General features: G+C 46.2%; 2 protein-coding genes across 2 annotated transcripts in view; both read right to left on the reverse strand.

Moving 5' to 3' along the window:
• The window catches only part of LOC142585134 (uncharacterized), a 211,287-nt gene that overhangs the window by 108,153 nt on the left and 84,486 nt on the right, over positions 1-18,648 (reverse strand). The window lies entirely within an intron of this gene.
• Positions 1,277-10,513, reverse strand: LOC142585137 (uncharacterized). Its single transcript, XM_075695662.1, has 3 exons — positions 10,354-10,513; positions 7,605-7,802; positions 1,277-1,652 (listed from the first exon to the last, which is right to left on the reverse strand). Exons 1-3 carry the CDS (start codon positions 10,388-10,390, stop codon positions 1,378-1,380), a joined length of 510 nt encoding a protein of 169 aa, XP_075551777.1. The 5' UTR covers positions 10,391-10,513; the 3' UTR covers positions 1,277-1,377.

Below are 18,648 nucleotides of genomic sequence, written 5' to 3' on the forward strand. Positions count from 1 at the left end.
TATATATATATATATTCAAATACGAACTGGCCCGCTGATCTCCTACGTTCTTCTGATATATGGGTGTGTCTGCTTGTGTGCGTGCGTGCGCCTTGTGGGGACTTGAGGTATATAAATGCAAAGGTCAATGAATATATAGCATTTAATATTTTCTTGGGTATCCCTTAGCTCGACAATATAGCTTTGAGAATAAGCCATGGACCCCCCTGAGGACCCCCCTACTTAGCGATATGCTGGTCCCTGATGTCTTATGATGACTTTGAAGCGCGAACACTGCAAAAGTAAAAATGACTAAAAACTGGAAGAAAATGAGGGAATTCGCTCAACTGTACCTGTTGTACAGACGGCTTTTCCAAGAATAATGCATTCTAGGGTGCACAGAGAAGCATAGCTGGGCATTTCTGTAGGAAATAATTCTCGAATTTACCACCGAACTGACAATGAATGCACTAGCTCTGGTATCAAGACACAGCGGTGTTTTCTGTAAGCACCTTCATCAAGCTCCCCTTTCAGGGGCAGTTTTGTGTTAACGAGATTTCACTCTAGCCCGATCTACTAATGACTCAAGTTTTCGTTACATCTGCAGGCGCCGACGAAGAATTGCAACGACGTCTTGGTGAGATTGGAACGCTGCTACTTGTACTAGAATAAACATGCGAAAACATGGCGCATGTTTTCTGGGTTTCAGGATTTATCACGTATAATTAGTGTTTTCTGGCGTGGGTGACCGATTCTTAAAGGTTAAAACATACGCGGCTCCAAACTTCAGCACCTTCGTACAAGTATGCTTGAATAAGTCAGGAAAATACGAATGGATGGATTGATGGAGTGACTTTATTGAAAGGTCCTGCGAGCTACGGGGCGCAAGCCCCCATAGAGTGGGCTACTCCCATGTTGGGACCGTGAGTTTTGACTCCTTGGACGCATCGTGGGCTCGCTGGACGGCCCAGAGCTGCTCCGCCAGGTCCGTGCTGCGTAATGCTTCTTGTAGCCTGGCGGAGTCTTGATCGTTGTTTGCGTGGGTCCGACCACATGGCCAGAGCAAGTGATGTACGTATAGTGTACTAAGGCAATTGTCGCGATATGATGTTGTGCATAGCTCAGGCATGTAGTGATGTAGTCTGTTCTGCGTGGGGTACGTGTTGATTTGAAGCATTCTGAACGTGAGGGCTTGAAGTCTAATCACCCCATTCTGACTCGCTTTTAGAAGTTAGTGAATTATCACGGGTTTGCTTATCTTATCGCTGAGTGCGACAGTGAAAGAATAGAGAATTAATTTGAGCCTTGATTTTGTTTTTATTTGTGGCCTATCAAAGCGCGAAGAAAAAGTTGCAATTTCTTCAGAGTGGAGTGAAGTAGGCAACAGGAATAGCACTCTTACGAATGTACGGCACGAGCTGGAGCACGTGCGCGGCCACCGGCGTAGCCACCAGGGTAAGCAGGAAAAGGGTAGTAGCCGCCATGTGAACCGTATCCACTGTGGTAGCCATAGCCCTGTTTGGCGCCATAATATCCGCCGCCATATGGAGAGCCAAAACCTGCGTCGTATCCGCCGTATCCGCCGTATCCATCGTATGCGCCATATGGGCCGTATCCTCCATACGGATAACCTCCGAAAACAGGGCCCCACTGAGGGCCCCACTCAGGGCCACCTGCGCCAAGGAAAAAGTGAGAACATGACAAAAATTCGGGTATAAAATACCTCTTACAAGTGCCAGAACAAGCTGTTACGTTTCAGCAGAGCACACATTAGCAACGCCGTTAGTGTGTTTAGAATCTACTGTTTTAAATATCTTTGACTAGTGACACCGCTTCATTTGTTAAGGGTATCAACAAACACACACAAACACAAAGCAGTGGCCGCCCTCCATGGCCTCACATTACCATGCGCTACCCATCATAAGTTGACTTCGGCTATGATATCACCATTAGGCGACAGGTGGCAGCATCTGATGCGGCGTGAGCAACGGGACCTCAGGTGTTGGTGCAGATTGATCAAACTTGGAGGGAGTATGTGTACAACGTTAACACTTTAAAAATAAGATATCTTCTAGACGTTGCAATTTAGATACCTTTTTTATAATCTTCTATGCATCAGAAAAGAAATGTTCACGCAAATTTTGCACAACAAACTACTTTAGGTACTTTAAGGATGTGTAATTTTATGTTACGACGTGAGGCCCACGAACGTGTGAGTAAGTCCTTAGTGAAACTAGTGATTCAGAGCCACAATAGGGCTGACTGAGGTATCATGATGAGCACATTAAAATGCTGTGTACGTGGTTATTGAACCGTCCACCTAAATTTGTTTAAAGGTTTCACCCCCAGAAAGCGGATTCATTAGGTTGGAAGAGGTGAAAGAGAATGTGGCCGGCCCAAAAGTTATCGACCATTTTTGCATCGGGTCCGGATCGGTCTTAAGGCGCCTGAGGCCTCAGAGTAGGAGGGAGGGTCATTAGAAGTGAATAACAGTTCTCGTACAGTGTGAAAATCGTGTCACGTACGTGTTCAGTGGAAATAAAGCCCCCCATTTCTTCGTACGATGGAGAGGAAAAGTTGTGCAATATTTCGCAACTTTTTTTCAGCAGTACAATGTTATCCTCATCATCGTGGGCAGAGAGAGAGAAAGCAAGTACAGGAAAGGCAGGGAGGTCAACCAGAAGAGCATCCGGTTTGCTACCCTGCACTGAGGGTAGGGAAACGGGAATAGAAAGAGAAAAAAGGGAGAGAGTGAGCACTGAGTACGTGTGGGCGGGACACTATGCACAGGAACACTATAAACGGTCTCTTAAACCGGTGCACCTCAAGTATTGGACTAATGCACGATTCGCTTTTCGTGCCAGTGACGGGTGTGGCCACGGTCCGAGTATCTTTGACTCGGTGAACGGTCTTAAGTCCAGTCGGTGCAAAATTTCGCGCAGAGAGAGGACAGTTTGATATAAACGTCAATGGGGTGAAAAGAGAGCGGGCAGTTATGGTACCCATGAACCAACGGAACAAAGTTAACACTGTAACAAGGTTTAAGGGTCTCGAGAAAAGCCCGATGAAAAAAGGGCCAGCGTACAATTTACGCAATTAACGACTGTTGCAGATAGCCGATGTCGGTTCGGCCTTTATTTTTGTGTACTGTATGGGGAAGTCACAAGGGTGAAAGTCGTACCAAATTCAGTGACGCCGCAATTATTCGCTAGAAATGGCTACAACAAACTGGCATTGCACGATATGCTACGTTCTTTGGCAAGGACGTACGTGATAAGCCATAGCATTGGGCTGAAGTTGGCATCACTTGTTGAGATAAGAGGCAAATGGAAGGTATCCATTTTTGAGCATGTCGGAACCTTTTCGTTCCTTTAGATATTGACATCCTTCGGTCCTATGATTTAAGACTGCTTGGACCTGTTGGCGATCATTTTATTACGTTAGCCTCTACCAAATGTTATTAAAGCCGAGTTAGCAGGAACCTTAAGATTTAATGACGAAGTAACACAAAGTAAAACACGGCATTACGATGAGCTGTACGCATTGACACTCTTTTTAGGCGCTTGTTGTTTCAGGTGGGTGACAGAGTGTATTGAGCGGTAAAAAACAGTCAATTTTTTGTGTTTCATGTAGTTTATCTTTTGTTATAACAATTGTTGGGATAGCAAAATAAGCGACTACTATACGGACATTTTTACACTTCAAAGAAAATTTCGTTACCTCCTGGTGATAGCCATGCGATGGAGAAAAGTTTTGGAAAAATTTACATAACGTAAACTCGTATGAAAGTTGGCATATTAGGGCGATTAGGAATAGTTCTTGCGTGGAAGTGCTTACTTTGCTTTATACTTCTCATGATTTATTAACATTGTCCAGCTGTTATATAGATATAGGCCTCAGAGAAAAAGGAATGCCTTGGTGGGTGCCTGATTTCGTACTATCTGCTGCGCGGAATTTCCGACCACGAGTTAAAGCACAGCGATAAGTAATGGCAACATCACTTTAATAGTCTTTAAATGGTATTTTCTTTTTCTTTCAGAGAAGATGAGTGTGTCCTAATATCTATAAGATTCGTTTCCATCACTGGAAGTGAGAGCGATCGCTGGCTAATTTTCTTGTATGCATGGGCGCATTCACAACCATCGAAGATAAAATGACAAAAAAAGGCAAACTCTGAAAACAGAACTTGAGACAAGGACAAGCCCCGAGCGCCTGATCTTTATCTAGAAAGCATATATACTTTTAATGATAGGTGATGTCGTGTGTCGACGTAAGTACTAAGCGAAGAAATGAAAAAAGAAGTAGAGATGACATGGTGGGGCATATTCGACAGTGTCAGAATAGCGTAATTTCATTCTATGCAAGTACTTTGCAGAACATGACTTGAATACTTTCCGTTTAGCATGGAAAACGCAAGCTTAGGGCGCTATAACATAAAAGTATTCCAAACGTTTCTATTCCAAATATGCAACCAGCCCTCCGCGATCGGTCAAAAACTTTTTTGGAACACCCCCACTCCACCTGTCTGTAAAGCGACGTTACGAAAACCGCGATAGCTCCTGGTCTGATATGACGTGTACACACGGATTACGCATGATTTGACCGAACGAAAGAAAAATACTTATTTCTGATTCGAACCCTTTTCGCCATTAGTCCTCGGCTATTGGTCAAAAGTTTTCGGGCTGCACGCACTTCACCTGCCTGTCAGGCGACGTTACAAAACAGCAAAAGCTCACCTCGTCAAAGTGACGTGTACGCGTTAAAGATGCATTAATATGCCGAACAAAACTGAGTTTTCTTCTGCATAGCCGTAGACTCCGCCGTTCCGAAAGGAATGAAAGATGGCTGCCGCCGATCGCTCATGCACTGGCTACTCGCACCTGCCGGAGAGCATCGGTTTATTTGCGTATAATAAGACTTTCTGCCTGACCGTGTAACGTTTTCGAGCTCTTTCGGCACGTTTACGATCTCGTTCTGCCAACTCTTCGTTGCTGAGGGTTCGTTATAGCGTCAATCTTAAGCTTCCGTTACATGCCGCTGCGATTTTCGACCAGCCACCCCAAGCTAAGTAAGGGAAAGCGGACCAATCGCAGACGCCGGCACCACCCTCTTCATCCGGTTATCAATTTTCAGTGCAGTGGCTCGACCCCATCGAATCCTTCTCCACTTGAGCGTGCTCCTTGCCTCTTCTCAGCCGATTAGATAAGACAAGCCGCTCAGTGTAGGCAATGCTATCTGTTTTTCAAGCAAACAAAAGTGACCTCCTATCAACGAGGAGAGCGTTTGATTGGTCTGTTCAGACAACCATGCGGGTTGCCGCCCGATGCTTGCGTCGGCGGTTACGCAACTATGACGTCACGAGATTGAAATACAAACATATTGGAATAGATTTGCGTTATAGAGCTCTTAGAATTAACAATGATATGTAAGCGGACGACATGTCAACTGTTTAAGATATATAGAGAATAAAAGGAGCATGGGAGTTCGTGGCATTTCTCGTCACTTTGCTTTCTTTTTGCTCCCGCAAGGATTAGTTTTCGTGCCATTGCTATCAGTTTATCGTCGCTACGTACTAGCGAGCCCTTGAATATATTTTGCTAAACCCTGTTCAGCCGGATCAGTGCAGAATAGGGGCAATAAAGGGGCCGCATAGTTCTTCATGACTAGTCAAGCATTGCGGGCTTGGCACGATTTATACATCAACTCTGCAAGATTACTTAGGTCAGTTTACGAAGCTTGGGACACTGTGCAAGACTTTGTTGCGGGTTTCTTCCTTTAAATCACGAGATTGGGGTAAAATAGAGCTACTTATTTGCACATACATGAAACAACAAAACAGACAAAGCCTGTATCTTCCCTTGTTTGTTCCGCTGTCTCGTATTTGCTAAGAAAAATGAATATATGTCAAACTAGCTAGCCCAACATGAAAATAGGCCACCGAAGGCTCCGGCTATGTCAATCAACAAGAATTAACTTTAGGAACGAAAAAAAACGTATAGAAAGAAAAAGAAGACGAGAAGCGGCGAAAGGAAAAACAAACAAACAAACAAACAATCAAATTATAAAGGAAAAATCCGACATCCACCAGCTCGTAGCAATTGCTACAAAGGAAACCCATGCGGGTTCCCCGAAAGAAAAGCCTCGCATTTGAAGGAAAATTCGTCTTTGTCCGGGACACTGCTACTCAGTGTGCCGGACCAGGACTTTGCTTTCGAGGAACCCGCATGGGTTTCCTTTGTAGCAATTGCTACGAACTGGTGGTTCTGATTTTCCCTTTATTAATTAATTCTCTCCACCTTGCGGGTTTGCGCAGAACTATTACGTCAAGCAAACAAATAGTGGATGATTAGAGCATGAATCCCGTAACATAAGCCTAGCTTGCATCAAATTTGCGAAGGCAGAACGCACTGTATCGGTGACAAGCGAATGCCCAGTTAAGGCATACGTTACTAGTGGAAACACAACCTTGTTCTTTTGCGTACAGCGTCTAACGAGCCGGTCCTTTCCTTCGTGTCGCCACGCGAAATGTAAGGAAGAGAAGCCAAGTGTGTCGCGACTTCTGATGTCAGAGTGCAACGATGGCCACAAAGACCTTGCAGCATTTGGCTCTCTCCTTACTGCCGTGGGAGGATACGCCCTGCGTCTAGAACTTATCCGACACGTAGTCGAAATTCTGTTTTGCCGAACGAAGGTTTGTACACTGCTGTTTTTAACGCTTATGCAGTCGTTACATTGGTTGTGGCACGGTAAACATGCGGAAACTGCATTCACTCGGGAAACAAATTAAAGTGTTTTGCAACACACTATAGGTTGATACTGAGCATATTATTTTTTTACAGCAATGCGTTGATGTGCTTCCGTATTATTCAACTAACCTAAGCGCGTAAACTAAGCGATATTCTATATCACAAATGATTGCTTTAGTTGTTGTTGCATTTGCGTTTGCTAGTACGTCTTTAAATGCAACGTACTTACGTGTAGCACAATTGTGTATCTGCTGGGCCGTCTTAACTGCTTGGTAGCCTTTGTGCACTGTCCATCCAGTTTCTTTTTTCTTTCTTTTTAACATACTTATGAATAACAGCTGGCAGTCCGTCCATAGTGTGCCAGTTTGTCTGCACTGAACTGTCTTGAACGATCGTCAAACAGTAATTGTTAGCGTGACTGTTATATTCTCTCGCTAACCTTCCGATGCGAGTTCAGTGCGTTGCTTCTATTCACGCAGAAATAAAATGAAGCCATATACAAAAATGGGGAATGGCAATAATATCGCACTCAATTTTCTAAGGTGCAGGTAGAATTTTACAATATTATACTTATAAGGCGGTGAGATGGAGGTGGTAAGGTTGAGTAATGTGCAAAAATTTGCTTCTGGATGCCACCCATCGTGCTGACACCAGCGCGCTGCGAGGCTACTGTGTTGCGATTTGCACTAAGCATTTGTTTTTAGCGGTACGTGTCATTGGCGTAAGATACTTAAAAACCAAAAATTAACGATGTGTCAGCAGTCAACAATGATATATGTTGATAAACCTAAGGCGTCAGATTTACAAGGCTATTGTTTCGCAAGTGTTCATTCAAATCGCTCATTCACATTACGAAATCATATCTAATACACATCTTACCATAGCCGTAGCTGCTTACTCCCACGCCGGCACGTCCACCGACTGTTGCGCCCAGTTCACCTCCTATGGAGGCGGTAACCCCTGGGTGTCCATGAGGACCGATTCTCTCGATGCCGGAACGCAGGTTACCGCGTATATGACCTCTAGTATCGATGTCACTCCCCAAGCGACCAGCTCTTCGCGCGCTCGTCAGGGCGGCTGCAGGGAAGACACATACGTTGAAACTCTGAGGTTACATATGAGTGAAGAGAAAAAAAAAATAATGCGCCAGACTAAATGGACGGACCACTCCATAAAAAAAAAAACAATTTTAAAGTGTCACCGTGCAACGAGGCAGAAGAAGGGAATTCCCGTAAAACACTAAAGAATCGCACATAATAGAAAAAAACGCAGGACTTGCGATTTTCTTCACTGTGTATGTGATCGTCAGTGGTTGACAAAATCCGGCACAGTAAGCACCCAACTATATGTTTAAAAAAGAAAAAGACAAGCACACGTTGCCGTGTGATAAAAATGTAAATTCACAAAAGCAATAATTTTGACGGTGGCGACGCTAGTGGCGTTTTGGGCAAGGTTTTGTTCTTTTTCGTATTTTTGCTCATCACCTTGCAGAGTAAACGACGAAGTGGAAAGCTTCACTCCCTACCAAATGTGACTATGTTATTTGTGGTTGTTTTTCCTTCTTGATTTTCTTTTTTTTTCGTTTCTTTCTTGTTTGTAGTCCACTTCGGCGACGTTAGTAGACTGCGAAGATGGCCTCACAAAACGTCTTATGAGCTTGTGGCACACTCGTTTTTCTCTGCTTGATTCATTAGTGCACATAATTTGCCGTGATAACAAATGTACGTGTTTACATTTCTACTAATACTAGAAAAGAAATCATTAAAATCGTGTGAACGTGTTGCACAACAATTCTTCAATGCAGGCGTCGTATCTGCAGGATTCCCTGTTTTATGGAGAAATTGTGCGATTTAACGAAAATATAAGCTTTCAGAGAGCGAACCACGTTATTCAGTGAAGGATATACAACATTGATTCAACTGCATGGCTTAATAATAGTTGCGTTAATATGGTTTTCTCGGTAGTAGTTTAGCTGGCGCTGTGGTAAAGACAATCTGAACCAAATAGCCAACGCTTGCTGTGGATCAAAAGTCGCGCACGCAATATCATGTGCCATATAGAGATGAATGTAACTAGCGATGACGACAAAAACTGAATTGAAGGGATTAATACGAAAGCAATGAACAGATACAGCTTACTTTTCGCATAACAAATAAGATATTAAAAGCAATAGCTTGGCGTTGGGCTGCTAAGCACGCGGTCGCGGGGTCGTATCCTGGCCACGGCGGCCGCATTTCGATGGGGCCGAACGGCGAAAACACCCGTGTACTTTGATTTAGATAGACGTAAAGAACTCAAGGTAGTCCAGATTTCCGGAGTCCCCCACTACGGCGCGCTCATAATCAGATCGCGGCTATGGCACACAAAACCCCATAATTTAATTTCTTTAAAAACAATAGCTAAAGTACAAGGTAATGCTACGGACAGGCTTCGTTACAGAAGAGGGTGAAAGCGAGTACATTAAGGTTGTTTAGATGCTGTGCACCTTAGAGTGGAAGTCATTTGACGTGAAGAAGAGGTGCAGAACTGCGGCTGTAAAATAAGCGGCTACCATTCATATGAGGCTTAAAAGAGTATGTTGAGGTGGAGATGCGGAGTTGGAAGTAATGGCGCAATTTAGAACTACAGCCAAGGAACAGTCACTCGTCAGCATTGAAGGTAAGCTTCATACAGGCACAATGATGGAATATGATATCGCGCTTCGAAGCAAGGACGTAAGAAAAAGTTCAACGAACACGATCGCTGTAGTGTTTGTTCACTCTGTTTTATGCCCTTGTTTCGAAGTGCGCTGCCATATTTGATCATGATTACGCAACTAGCCGAACAATATGTCTTAAGCAGGCACAATCAGGTGGTTCCGTGATGCAATGCAAGACCTACACGCCGAAAAGTTAATGATGCAACTAATGACGATCTTGCTGGAAAACGTAAAGCAGCTCAGTGTGAGAGGAACTGGCAAGGTACGGTCGACTAAATTATCGCCGACGAAAATGATTACTAGTTCCACCTAGCGTCCGAAGCAGTGATGGTGACCGCTGTCGTCTTGATTCTCATACCCTTAACAAAGTACCATTTACGGGAAATACGTTTCGCAATGAATGATAAAGACAACCTCAATACTTGCAATTTCTTTCTCTTTACAATATTCAGCAGCAATGTTATCACTCAAAGCGATTTAGCACACATAGAAGTAAAATGAGGTAGGAGGGCACACGTGCTTCCAACCTCTCCACATGATGCTTCTACCTAATCCAATCTAACGTCTCCTCATGCAACAAACATGTCGCGCTTAACTTGCTGGCTGGTACGTGCTCCTTCCTTTCATGATGCTTGTGGAACCAACAACAATACAGTGGGCAGATTACACAGGCATTAATGAGCTTACAAACTTTCATGATGCGCGAGCTGTCACTACAGTATTGACTGCAGCCTGCCTGCCCTTGCTAAGACACACGCAAAAAAAAAAAACCCACAATATTTTGATTAATAGAGATATAGCGACAGGCTAAACGGAAACACAAATGAATAAGAAATTGCATTATTTCTAACGAATGCATTCAAAGCATGCGTCCTAATAAAAAGAAGCGGAATAACTTGTTGGTGCAGAGACTACGGTTGCTCATCTCACCTGCCGAAAGAAGACAAACAACGATGAACGCTTTCATTTTGTGGCTGGATTCGGGACGCTGTCCTCTGGAAGCTGTTGATCCACGGCGACAGGTTATCGCCGGTAGAGGATCTGCTCGCTTTTATCGCGAAAACGTGAAGAAAGCGAACTGTTCTGCCCCATGTCATGAAGCCTTTCCTTCTTTTTCTTGTCAGTGACGGCAGCTGGTTATCGAACAGTTGGAGCCATACCCAGCAAGAAACAAGTCAGGAATTATTTTCTTAAGAGTGGCCTGTTAGGTTAGTAAGAAAAAGAAAGGCAAGCAAACATTAACCTTGCTCTATTTGTCTTGTCACAGGGAAGCCGAAAAAAAGGAGTAGAGAGAATAAACCACACGACTGTTTCTTCTGCGATCGCCTCTCTAAGCTCATGTGAGCGTACAAGGTTAAGTTTTGTGGAACTGACCCACAATCTCACAATGCAAGCTTGGTTCTGTGTTTGTCAGAATCACAGGTTTATTTTTTTACCTCGACCGCGATTAAAGACACACTGCAAATCAATTTCGCTTTTGTTAAATTTGTTATAAACGCTTAGTAGATACCACTAAAACAATCTTGATAAAGTCGCAGGGCTGGTAATGAATAGCTTTCTTTTTTGGCAGTCTTTAAACAGCCTGCACCTGGTTGTTGTCGCTACAACGCAAGTCCCAGTACGCAACCTCAGAGATCTTTCAGCACACCGCAGGCAGCCGGGGCCACCCGCGAGCGTTGCTTTATTTCGAAGGTCACGCGATAGCCAAGTCCTTCAAGGAATTGTCACTTTCGGCGAGCGGTCGTGGCGGCGTTTCTTTTCTTGTTTTTTTTTGTTTTGGTATCAGAAAAGGCTATTCTTACGAGTTTGTTGTGGCGCTTGCGCTCCTATTTCAAATGTCAACTTTCCCCCCGAGGCTCCTCTACAAGTGCAGTATCTTAAATATGGCTTTTTACGCCATGCTAAGTACCATCGCAGTTGGCTTCTAAAGTATTGTAAGTATTTCTTAGCTCGCAGCTTATGCGCGGTTGATCACTCTGCTTTCCCATCATTTTAATGCGATTAGCTCTTTTTTGGGAGCTTTAGCCATTCTGCGGTTTGTCTGTCTGTGCACGTGTAACATCTTTCTCATATCCAGTGACCCAAGTTGTCTACTAGCGTTGAACATCGGATATGTGCTGGCTGCCATTTTGTCAAGCAGACAGCATGGGCCCACATAGGTAGGCGCGCGAACAGACAACGTGCTGCCGGCTTCTGTCTGGCCTACTAGAAAACTTGGGTCAATGGATATGTGCCCCTTTGTATATGCCCCGAACGGACGACTTCGGGAGCTCGAAGTGATATAGGTGTGGGCCCATTCTCGGCAAATTCTGCAGAATGGATGTTCCAAGGCGACGCAAAGGGTATGTAACCGTAAATATATTGTCAGGATTCACAAGCAGCAGGAACTGATAAAAAAAGGGCAGGGCGCTTTAATTGCAGGCCAATTGAAAAACGATCGTGCAGGAACCTCTTCTTCTCTTCAGCAATGCGCGAGATCTTCGTCCTCCTCTACGGGCCACGTACTGGACGTGGCATTTGCCTCCTTTGAGAGAGAGCATCGTCCCGATGCTCACCTAGCGGTAGGAAGATGTGTCAGACGAGGTGTGGGCACTTCATTCCGAACCACAGGGCTTCATGCGCACAATGTGCACAACTTCTGGTGGACGTTGCCTCGCCCTGGAGGAAGCAGGACTGTCAGGGATGACCTCATAGTTCAGGTCGCCGAGGCGCCGAAACACCTTGTACAGACCAAAGTACCGCCTGAGTCGCTTTTCTGAAAGCCCTCGCCGACGGATGGGACTCCAAACCCACAATTTGTCGCCTGGCTGATATGTGATGTAGCAGCGCCGCAGATTGTAGCGTCGAGCGTCGAAGTCCTGTTGTCGGGCGATTCTGACGAGGGCGAGTTGTCTCTCCACTTGAACGTGCTCCTCACCTCTTGTGAGCCAATTAGATAAGAGAAGCCGCTCAGTGTAGGCAATATTATCCGTTTTTCAAGCAAAAAGTGACCTCCTATGAACGTGGAGAGCGTTTTATTTGTTTGTTCAGAAAACCCTGCGGGTGACTGTCCGATGCTTGCCTCGGCGGTTACGCAAATTTGACTTCAGGAGATCGGAATAAAAACATATTGGAATAGCTGTACGTTATACGGCCCCAATATGATGGCAAGCTCCTTGCAAATGTTTTGGGCGTGCTTGTAATCCGGCTTTCAAAAAATTCAATAAGCGGAATCAGTTCGCTGTCTTCCCGCTGCTTACGAGCAATCGTGACCGTGTCTAGAACACCTATAAAAGCCATGTCTTCGTCATCTGCTGTGACTTCCTGCTCAATCGGTGACCTTCAAAGGCAGTCGGCGTCGGAGTGCTTTTGTCGGGACTTGTACACCACAGTCATATCTAATACTTGAAGCCTCGCGTTCTTCGCGTTCTTTTGGTGCTACACGGTACGGGTTTTGTCGACTTGGTCTCGCTCTCTCGTCTGTGATAATCCGGTGGTTCGTCATTGGCGTCTGACCAACTCTGGATGTCGAGGAGAAGCAATCGCGAAACTGGTGAAGCAGGCCCACAGGGTGCTGCCTTTCCGCTGGTGATAAGCTCGCGCTCATGTCAAGAACAGGAAACGGTTTTGCTTCCCTTGGTGTAATGCAAAGCATTCGCAGAATTCCGCAATCTCGTCGAGGTAAGCAACTGCTGCGCCTTTTGCAATGTGTCGTCGTTGCTTGCTGAAGTTTGTCAGCAGTAGTTCTGTTTGCCCATGCGTTACTTTGACGAGACTTCTGGGCGTGGCAATACCTTGAGTGAGCAAAAGCGTAATTATCTGCACGGCAATACGTTCCCAATCGTACTCTGTGTCGCACCTGACGGAAACAAGACGGCAAGATAACGGTGGTACGGTCACGTCGTCTATGATGTGCAAAGACTTGCGTTGTAGTTCTGCACTTTCGTCCCCAGAAAAGGTTAGTATACCTTCTGGTATGTTAATGACGGCGCCATACTCGCGTAAGAAGTTCATACCTAAGATTACATCTTTGCAGCAGTCAGGGAGAATAACAAAATTTGCGACGAATGACGAATCCCCTATGTTGACCCTTGCAGTACACTTGCCAGTCGGGGCCAGCAGCTGGCCTCCAGCACCTCTAATGTGCGGCCCCGACCAATACATTTACACTTTGTGAAGTCTGTCCGGCAGTTCTTCAGTTACGATTGAAAAGTCTGCGCCAGTGTCTACTAGTGCCGTAACGTGTTGGCCGTCAATTGATACAGTAACATCGGCGCTAACAATCTCGTCTGTCGTCAAATCATTCGGCTGTACCGGCTTCTCGTTCGCGGCAATGGGGAATTTTCGGCACTTCGACGTGTGGCAACCTTCCCCTCTGAAGTCACGGCCTTCAGTTTTCCCGGCGTGTGCCGGGAGATCGCCCTCGGGCCCCATCGGTGGAACTGCGTCTTGCAGGTGAAAAACGATGTCCTGGAGAAGGGGAGCGCGACCGGTAACCGGGAGAATCGGCTTCCCAGCTCGTCGAATTCGCGTCGATGTTCGTTCGGCTGCCGTCGAAAGCACGAAGAGAAGCAGTGGATGGAAACGCTTGGTACCCTTCGACGTGATAAGGGCATTAAGGGCAGATGTGGCCCACTTCCCCACAGTGGAAGCACAAGGGCTTGTAGTCAGGTGTGCGCCCAATGTCGCTTCTGCGAAGCGGTGGTCACGTCGGTTGTTTTCTATGGTACCAAGGTGATGCCGGTGCTGACTGCTGGTGATACTGCGGTGTCAGCATCGGAGGTGGTGGTCGGCGGACAACGTCTGTGTAGCTGAGCTGCCACGTCTGGGAATTCGGCTCGGGAGCCGCAAACGCTTGCTTTATTTCTTGGCGCACACAACCTCAGCCACCGACAGAGCTGTGCATTCATGTGGCGTGACAGTGAGCTTCTTAATTTCTTCCTGAACAATTTCGCGTTTCAGCCGGCGCAAGGAACCCTCGTCTGTGACCGTCACTGCTGCGGCGCTTGGCGGTCCAGTGCTGGTCAGGTGATCATACTGGCTACTGCGTAGGTGCAACGCGTTCTCTATGGCCATCGATTATTTAATAATAAATTCATCGACGCTCGTCGGCGGGTTCCGCACAAGACCGGTAAACAGCTGCTCCTTTACAGCTGTGGCCACTAGCACCACAAGGTTGTGGTAATGTATGTTAATGGCTAAGTTTTTTTCCTCGGGCTTATCGTGGTCTGCACGACGACAAAAACGAGCCATGTCCTCAGTGAATATGGCAGCAGTTTCATTCGGCTTGTGAATCTGTGATTCAGGAAGACGCTGCGCGTGGTCTCTCCTTTCGGTGCTTCCGAACGTATGGAGGAACTGGCGGCGGAACAGATCCCAGCTTGGCCAGATTCCCTCGCGATTTACGAACCATGTGCGGGCTCCGTCTTCAAGAGAGAAATGCACATGGGATAGCTTCTGTCCAGCATGCCATTCATCGTACTTCGCTACGCGCTCGTATTCTGCATCCTCGTAGGCATTGCAGTGGAAGCTCACGGGAGATCGAGGAGTCAAAAGAGTCACCAGTGCAGGGACTGGGCGTGCCATGGCTTGGGCACTCGCAGTAACAGGCAGACTTCCTGGTAGGGGACCAAATTTTGAGATTAGGCCTAGTAGGCGACGGCTGGCGCGGTGAACGGGTGTTTCGACACGCGGAAAACGTCCTGGGCTTGATGCGGCGCTGTTGACAGGCGTCCCAAACATTTACCCAGCGCCTCCACCAGTGTCACGATTCACAAGCAGCAGGAACTGATAAAAAAAAGGGCAGGTACTTTAATTGCAGGTCAACTGAAAAACGATCGCGCAGGGACCTCTTCTTCTCTTCCACAATGCGCGAGATCGCCCTCTTCTATATATACGTGCCGCGTATTGGATGTGGCAATATTAAAGCATTGGTGTGTTCACAAGGGAGCCCAGCTGCAGTAGACGCCTCAAACGTGATGCGACTCCGTGGGCCTCGTTCTGTGCAGCCCTTTTACCATCGACATGCTTCGTTCAAGGAAACGCAAGCACAATAGGGAGGAGCCAGCGGAGGTCAGCGCTGCTCGCTTCAGACGGCAACGTCGTGCGCGCGCGCAAGACGTCGACCACACACACACACACACACACACACACACACACACACACACACACACACACACACACACACACACACACACACACACACACACACACACACACACACACACACACACACACACACACACACACACACACACACACGCACACGCGCACGCACGCACACACGCACGCGCACACACACACACACACACACACACACACACACACACATCATCATCATCATCATCATCATCATCATCATCATCATCTCAGGTTATTAGCCTTAACGAGGCCAATTATTTCCCAAGCATGGACGCTTTGCCAATTTTTATGGCACACCAACTCTGGCGAGAACAGTATAGATGCAGCAGTACCACACGCACTTCTGTGGCAGGAACCACGTACTTTTTAGAAGTCAGTGAAATGAAAGTTGCTGTGGGCCTCTTTTTTCCGTTTTATAAAGTAAAGAGACTAAGGATGAAGCAAAATAGTATTCACTCAACTTCAGTATTCAATTACTGTATAGTGTTGTGGCAATATTCAGAAATTTCGTATACGAATTCAAAGACACTTGCTATTGAATTCTATTCGGGAACTCACTATTCGGACTTCTTAAACATCCCTTTCTTTTGAATAGATCTAGTGTTTATTGAAACCACTTCGAAATTGCTTAAATATAGGGAAGACGAAATTGTTCTCGAGTGCTTTTACAATAGAGTGAAACATTTGAAAAATCACTCGATGTAGCAATTATATAAATAGTATGCAAATTAGGGAATTTCACTTTTATTAAAATAGCTATGCAATTGATCACTAGACTTCGGCACGCCATCCGATGAGCTTATAACCGTTTAAAATAATACAAATAGTTGACTCATTTTTGCACTGTAACGAATGCTGGCCAGTTTCACGCAGAAAAGCGAAACTAAACAGCCCATGCGCGCAACTACCATGACGACTATGGGTGACGTCCGCACTTGCACTTCATCGTCGGGTTAGCATGAAGCGACTGGGATCGCGGTTTGGTAAGGACGCTCGCTTGTTGCTCGTCCGCCTGCGAAGCACAAGCAGTCACGTCACTCATTGGCGTCTACTATGGGCGTGATAGCTGCGCTCTTCAGAGATCGGGAACTTTGCGCCAGATCATGTGAAGCGTTCCAGGTCGAGACGGAAGAGAGCTGGGTCGGAGACGCAGGGTAAGCGGAGAGCCGCCGACCCCGTTAGCGTGCCGCCCGAGCCTTGGTCGCGTGCTTTGAAGAAACCGTAAACAATCGGGAATAATAGGTTTCTTGCCTCGCGGTAGCGTGAAAGAGCAGCAACAAAACAGCCCAAGCTCACTAGATTCAAGATCGCGAACATTCAATCAACAGGCAAAGACGCTAGCCACTGTACCGAGAGAGATAGATAGATAGATAGATAGATAGATAGATAGATAGATAGATAGATAGATAGATAGATAGATAGAGAGGAAGAAGGAAAGCTGGGAGGTTAACCAGACTGAGTCCAGTTTGCTACCCTACACGTGGGGAGGGGAATGGGGAGTGAAAGAGAGAGAGAGAGAAAACATGAGTCTATACCGCACTTTCACATGCAGTAAGTTAGGTGTAGGATGTCTATAGTCTGGCACTCAAGTCTGATGCTTTCAGATAATGAAAAAGCGCTCGAACTGCTTTCTGGCCTTATGAACTATGAGGCCAGGCTCCCAAGATCTTTGCTTCTGTAAATGGCCTTTCATTCAATCTATTCAAGCCCCACTGGAGAGTCTTACGTTGGTTATCAAAGCGAGAGCAGTGGCACAGAAGATGACTGATGGTCTCTTCACACTTGCACTTAGCTCACATTGGTGAGTCCACCATTCCAATACGATAGCTGTAGGAGTTGGTGAATGCTATTCTTACCCACAGCCGGAACAGCAGTGTTGCGTCACGTCGTGAAAGCTTTCCTGGTAATTTACGTTTTAGTGATGGGTCGAGGCTGTATAAACGACACTTAGAGTTCTACGCTGATTGCCATCAACTTAATGTATGGTACGAGCAAGACAGCGAAGCTCTTTAGCAGCGTCTACTCTCGATAAAGGTATAATGAGTGTCGGTGTGCCATCCTGGGCACGTCGGGCAGCGTCAGCCGGGAGGTGAATACCAACGATGCCACGATGTACAGGCAGCCACTGAAAGATGATATCATGTCCTCGTTCAGAAGCACAATGGCAAGTTTCGTTGATTTTAGACACCAGCTGTTCGTAATTGCCACGTCGTAAACCTCGCAAGCTCTGGAGGGCTGCTTTCGAATTACAATATATTGCCCATTTGTTGGGCGGTTCTTTTTCAATGTATTCGACAGCAGCGCGAAGAGCAGCCAGTAGGGAACCTGTAGATCTCGTTACGTGTGAAGTGTTAAACTTGATGACGACCGATTGAGATGGTATAACGATGTCGCCCGTCGAATTTTTCGCGACGGAACCGTCCGTGTAAACATGGATTGGGTTAGCGTGTGAACAATGGAAAAGTTCCAATGTGATCTGCTTGAGAGCCGCGGCGGTTAGGCTAGCTTTCTTCACTATTCCTGGAACAGCTAGGTAAACAAGATGCTTCTTCAAGCACCACAAAGGTGATGGCGTTCTTGTTGTGGGTGAGTGCCTCAACGACAAAGAGTACCTGTTAGCCGCAACTGATCTGGAGAACGCTGCCTTGTGTCTTTTCTCTGGCAAGCGGGCGAGATGCTGCTCAGGGACTCTGGATTTATGGCGAACATGCGCCCGGAGTGCGTCGATAGCTATGTAGGTCATTATAGGGTGGTCTCTTGCGGTGGCAATTGTTGCTACGGTCGAAGCACTTCGAGGTAGCCCAAGACATGTTCGAAGGGCTTGGCCTTGAATGCTCTGTAGGACATGGATGTTAGTTTTGTTAGCATTGGACAGCACTGGTATGCTATATCGCAAGTATCCTAGGAAGAGCGTCCTGTATAGTTCAAGCATAGATGGCCCGGATGTTCCCCACATTTTAACGGCAAGAAACCTTAGTATATGGGCGATAGAAGTAAGCCCCTTCTTCAAGTATGAGATGTGGGGGCTCCATGAAAGGTCTCTGTCGATAATAACGCCTAGGAATCGGTGAGATTTTGCGTATGAAATTGTTTGGTGGTCAATAG

Source organism: Dermacentor variabilis, chromosome 6 (genome assembly GCF_050947875.1).
Source record: "Dermacentor variabilis isolate Ectoservices chromosome 6, ASM5094787v1, whole genome shotgun sequence".
Classification (NCBI taxonomy): Eukaryota; Metazoa; Arthropoda; class Arachnida; order Ixodida; family Ixodidae; genus Dermacentor; species Dermacentor variabilis.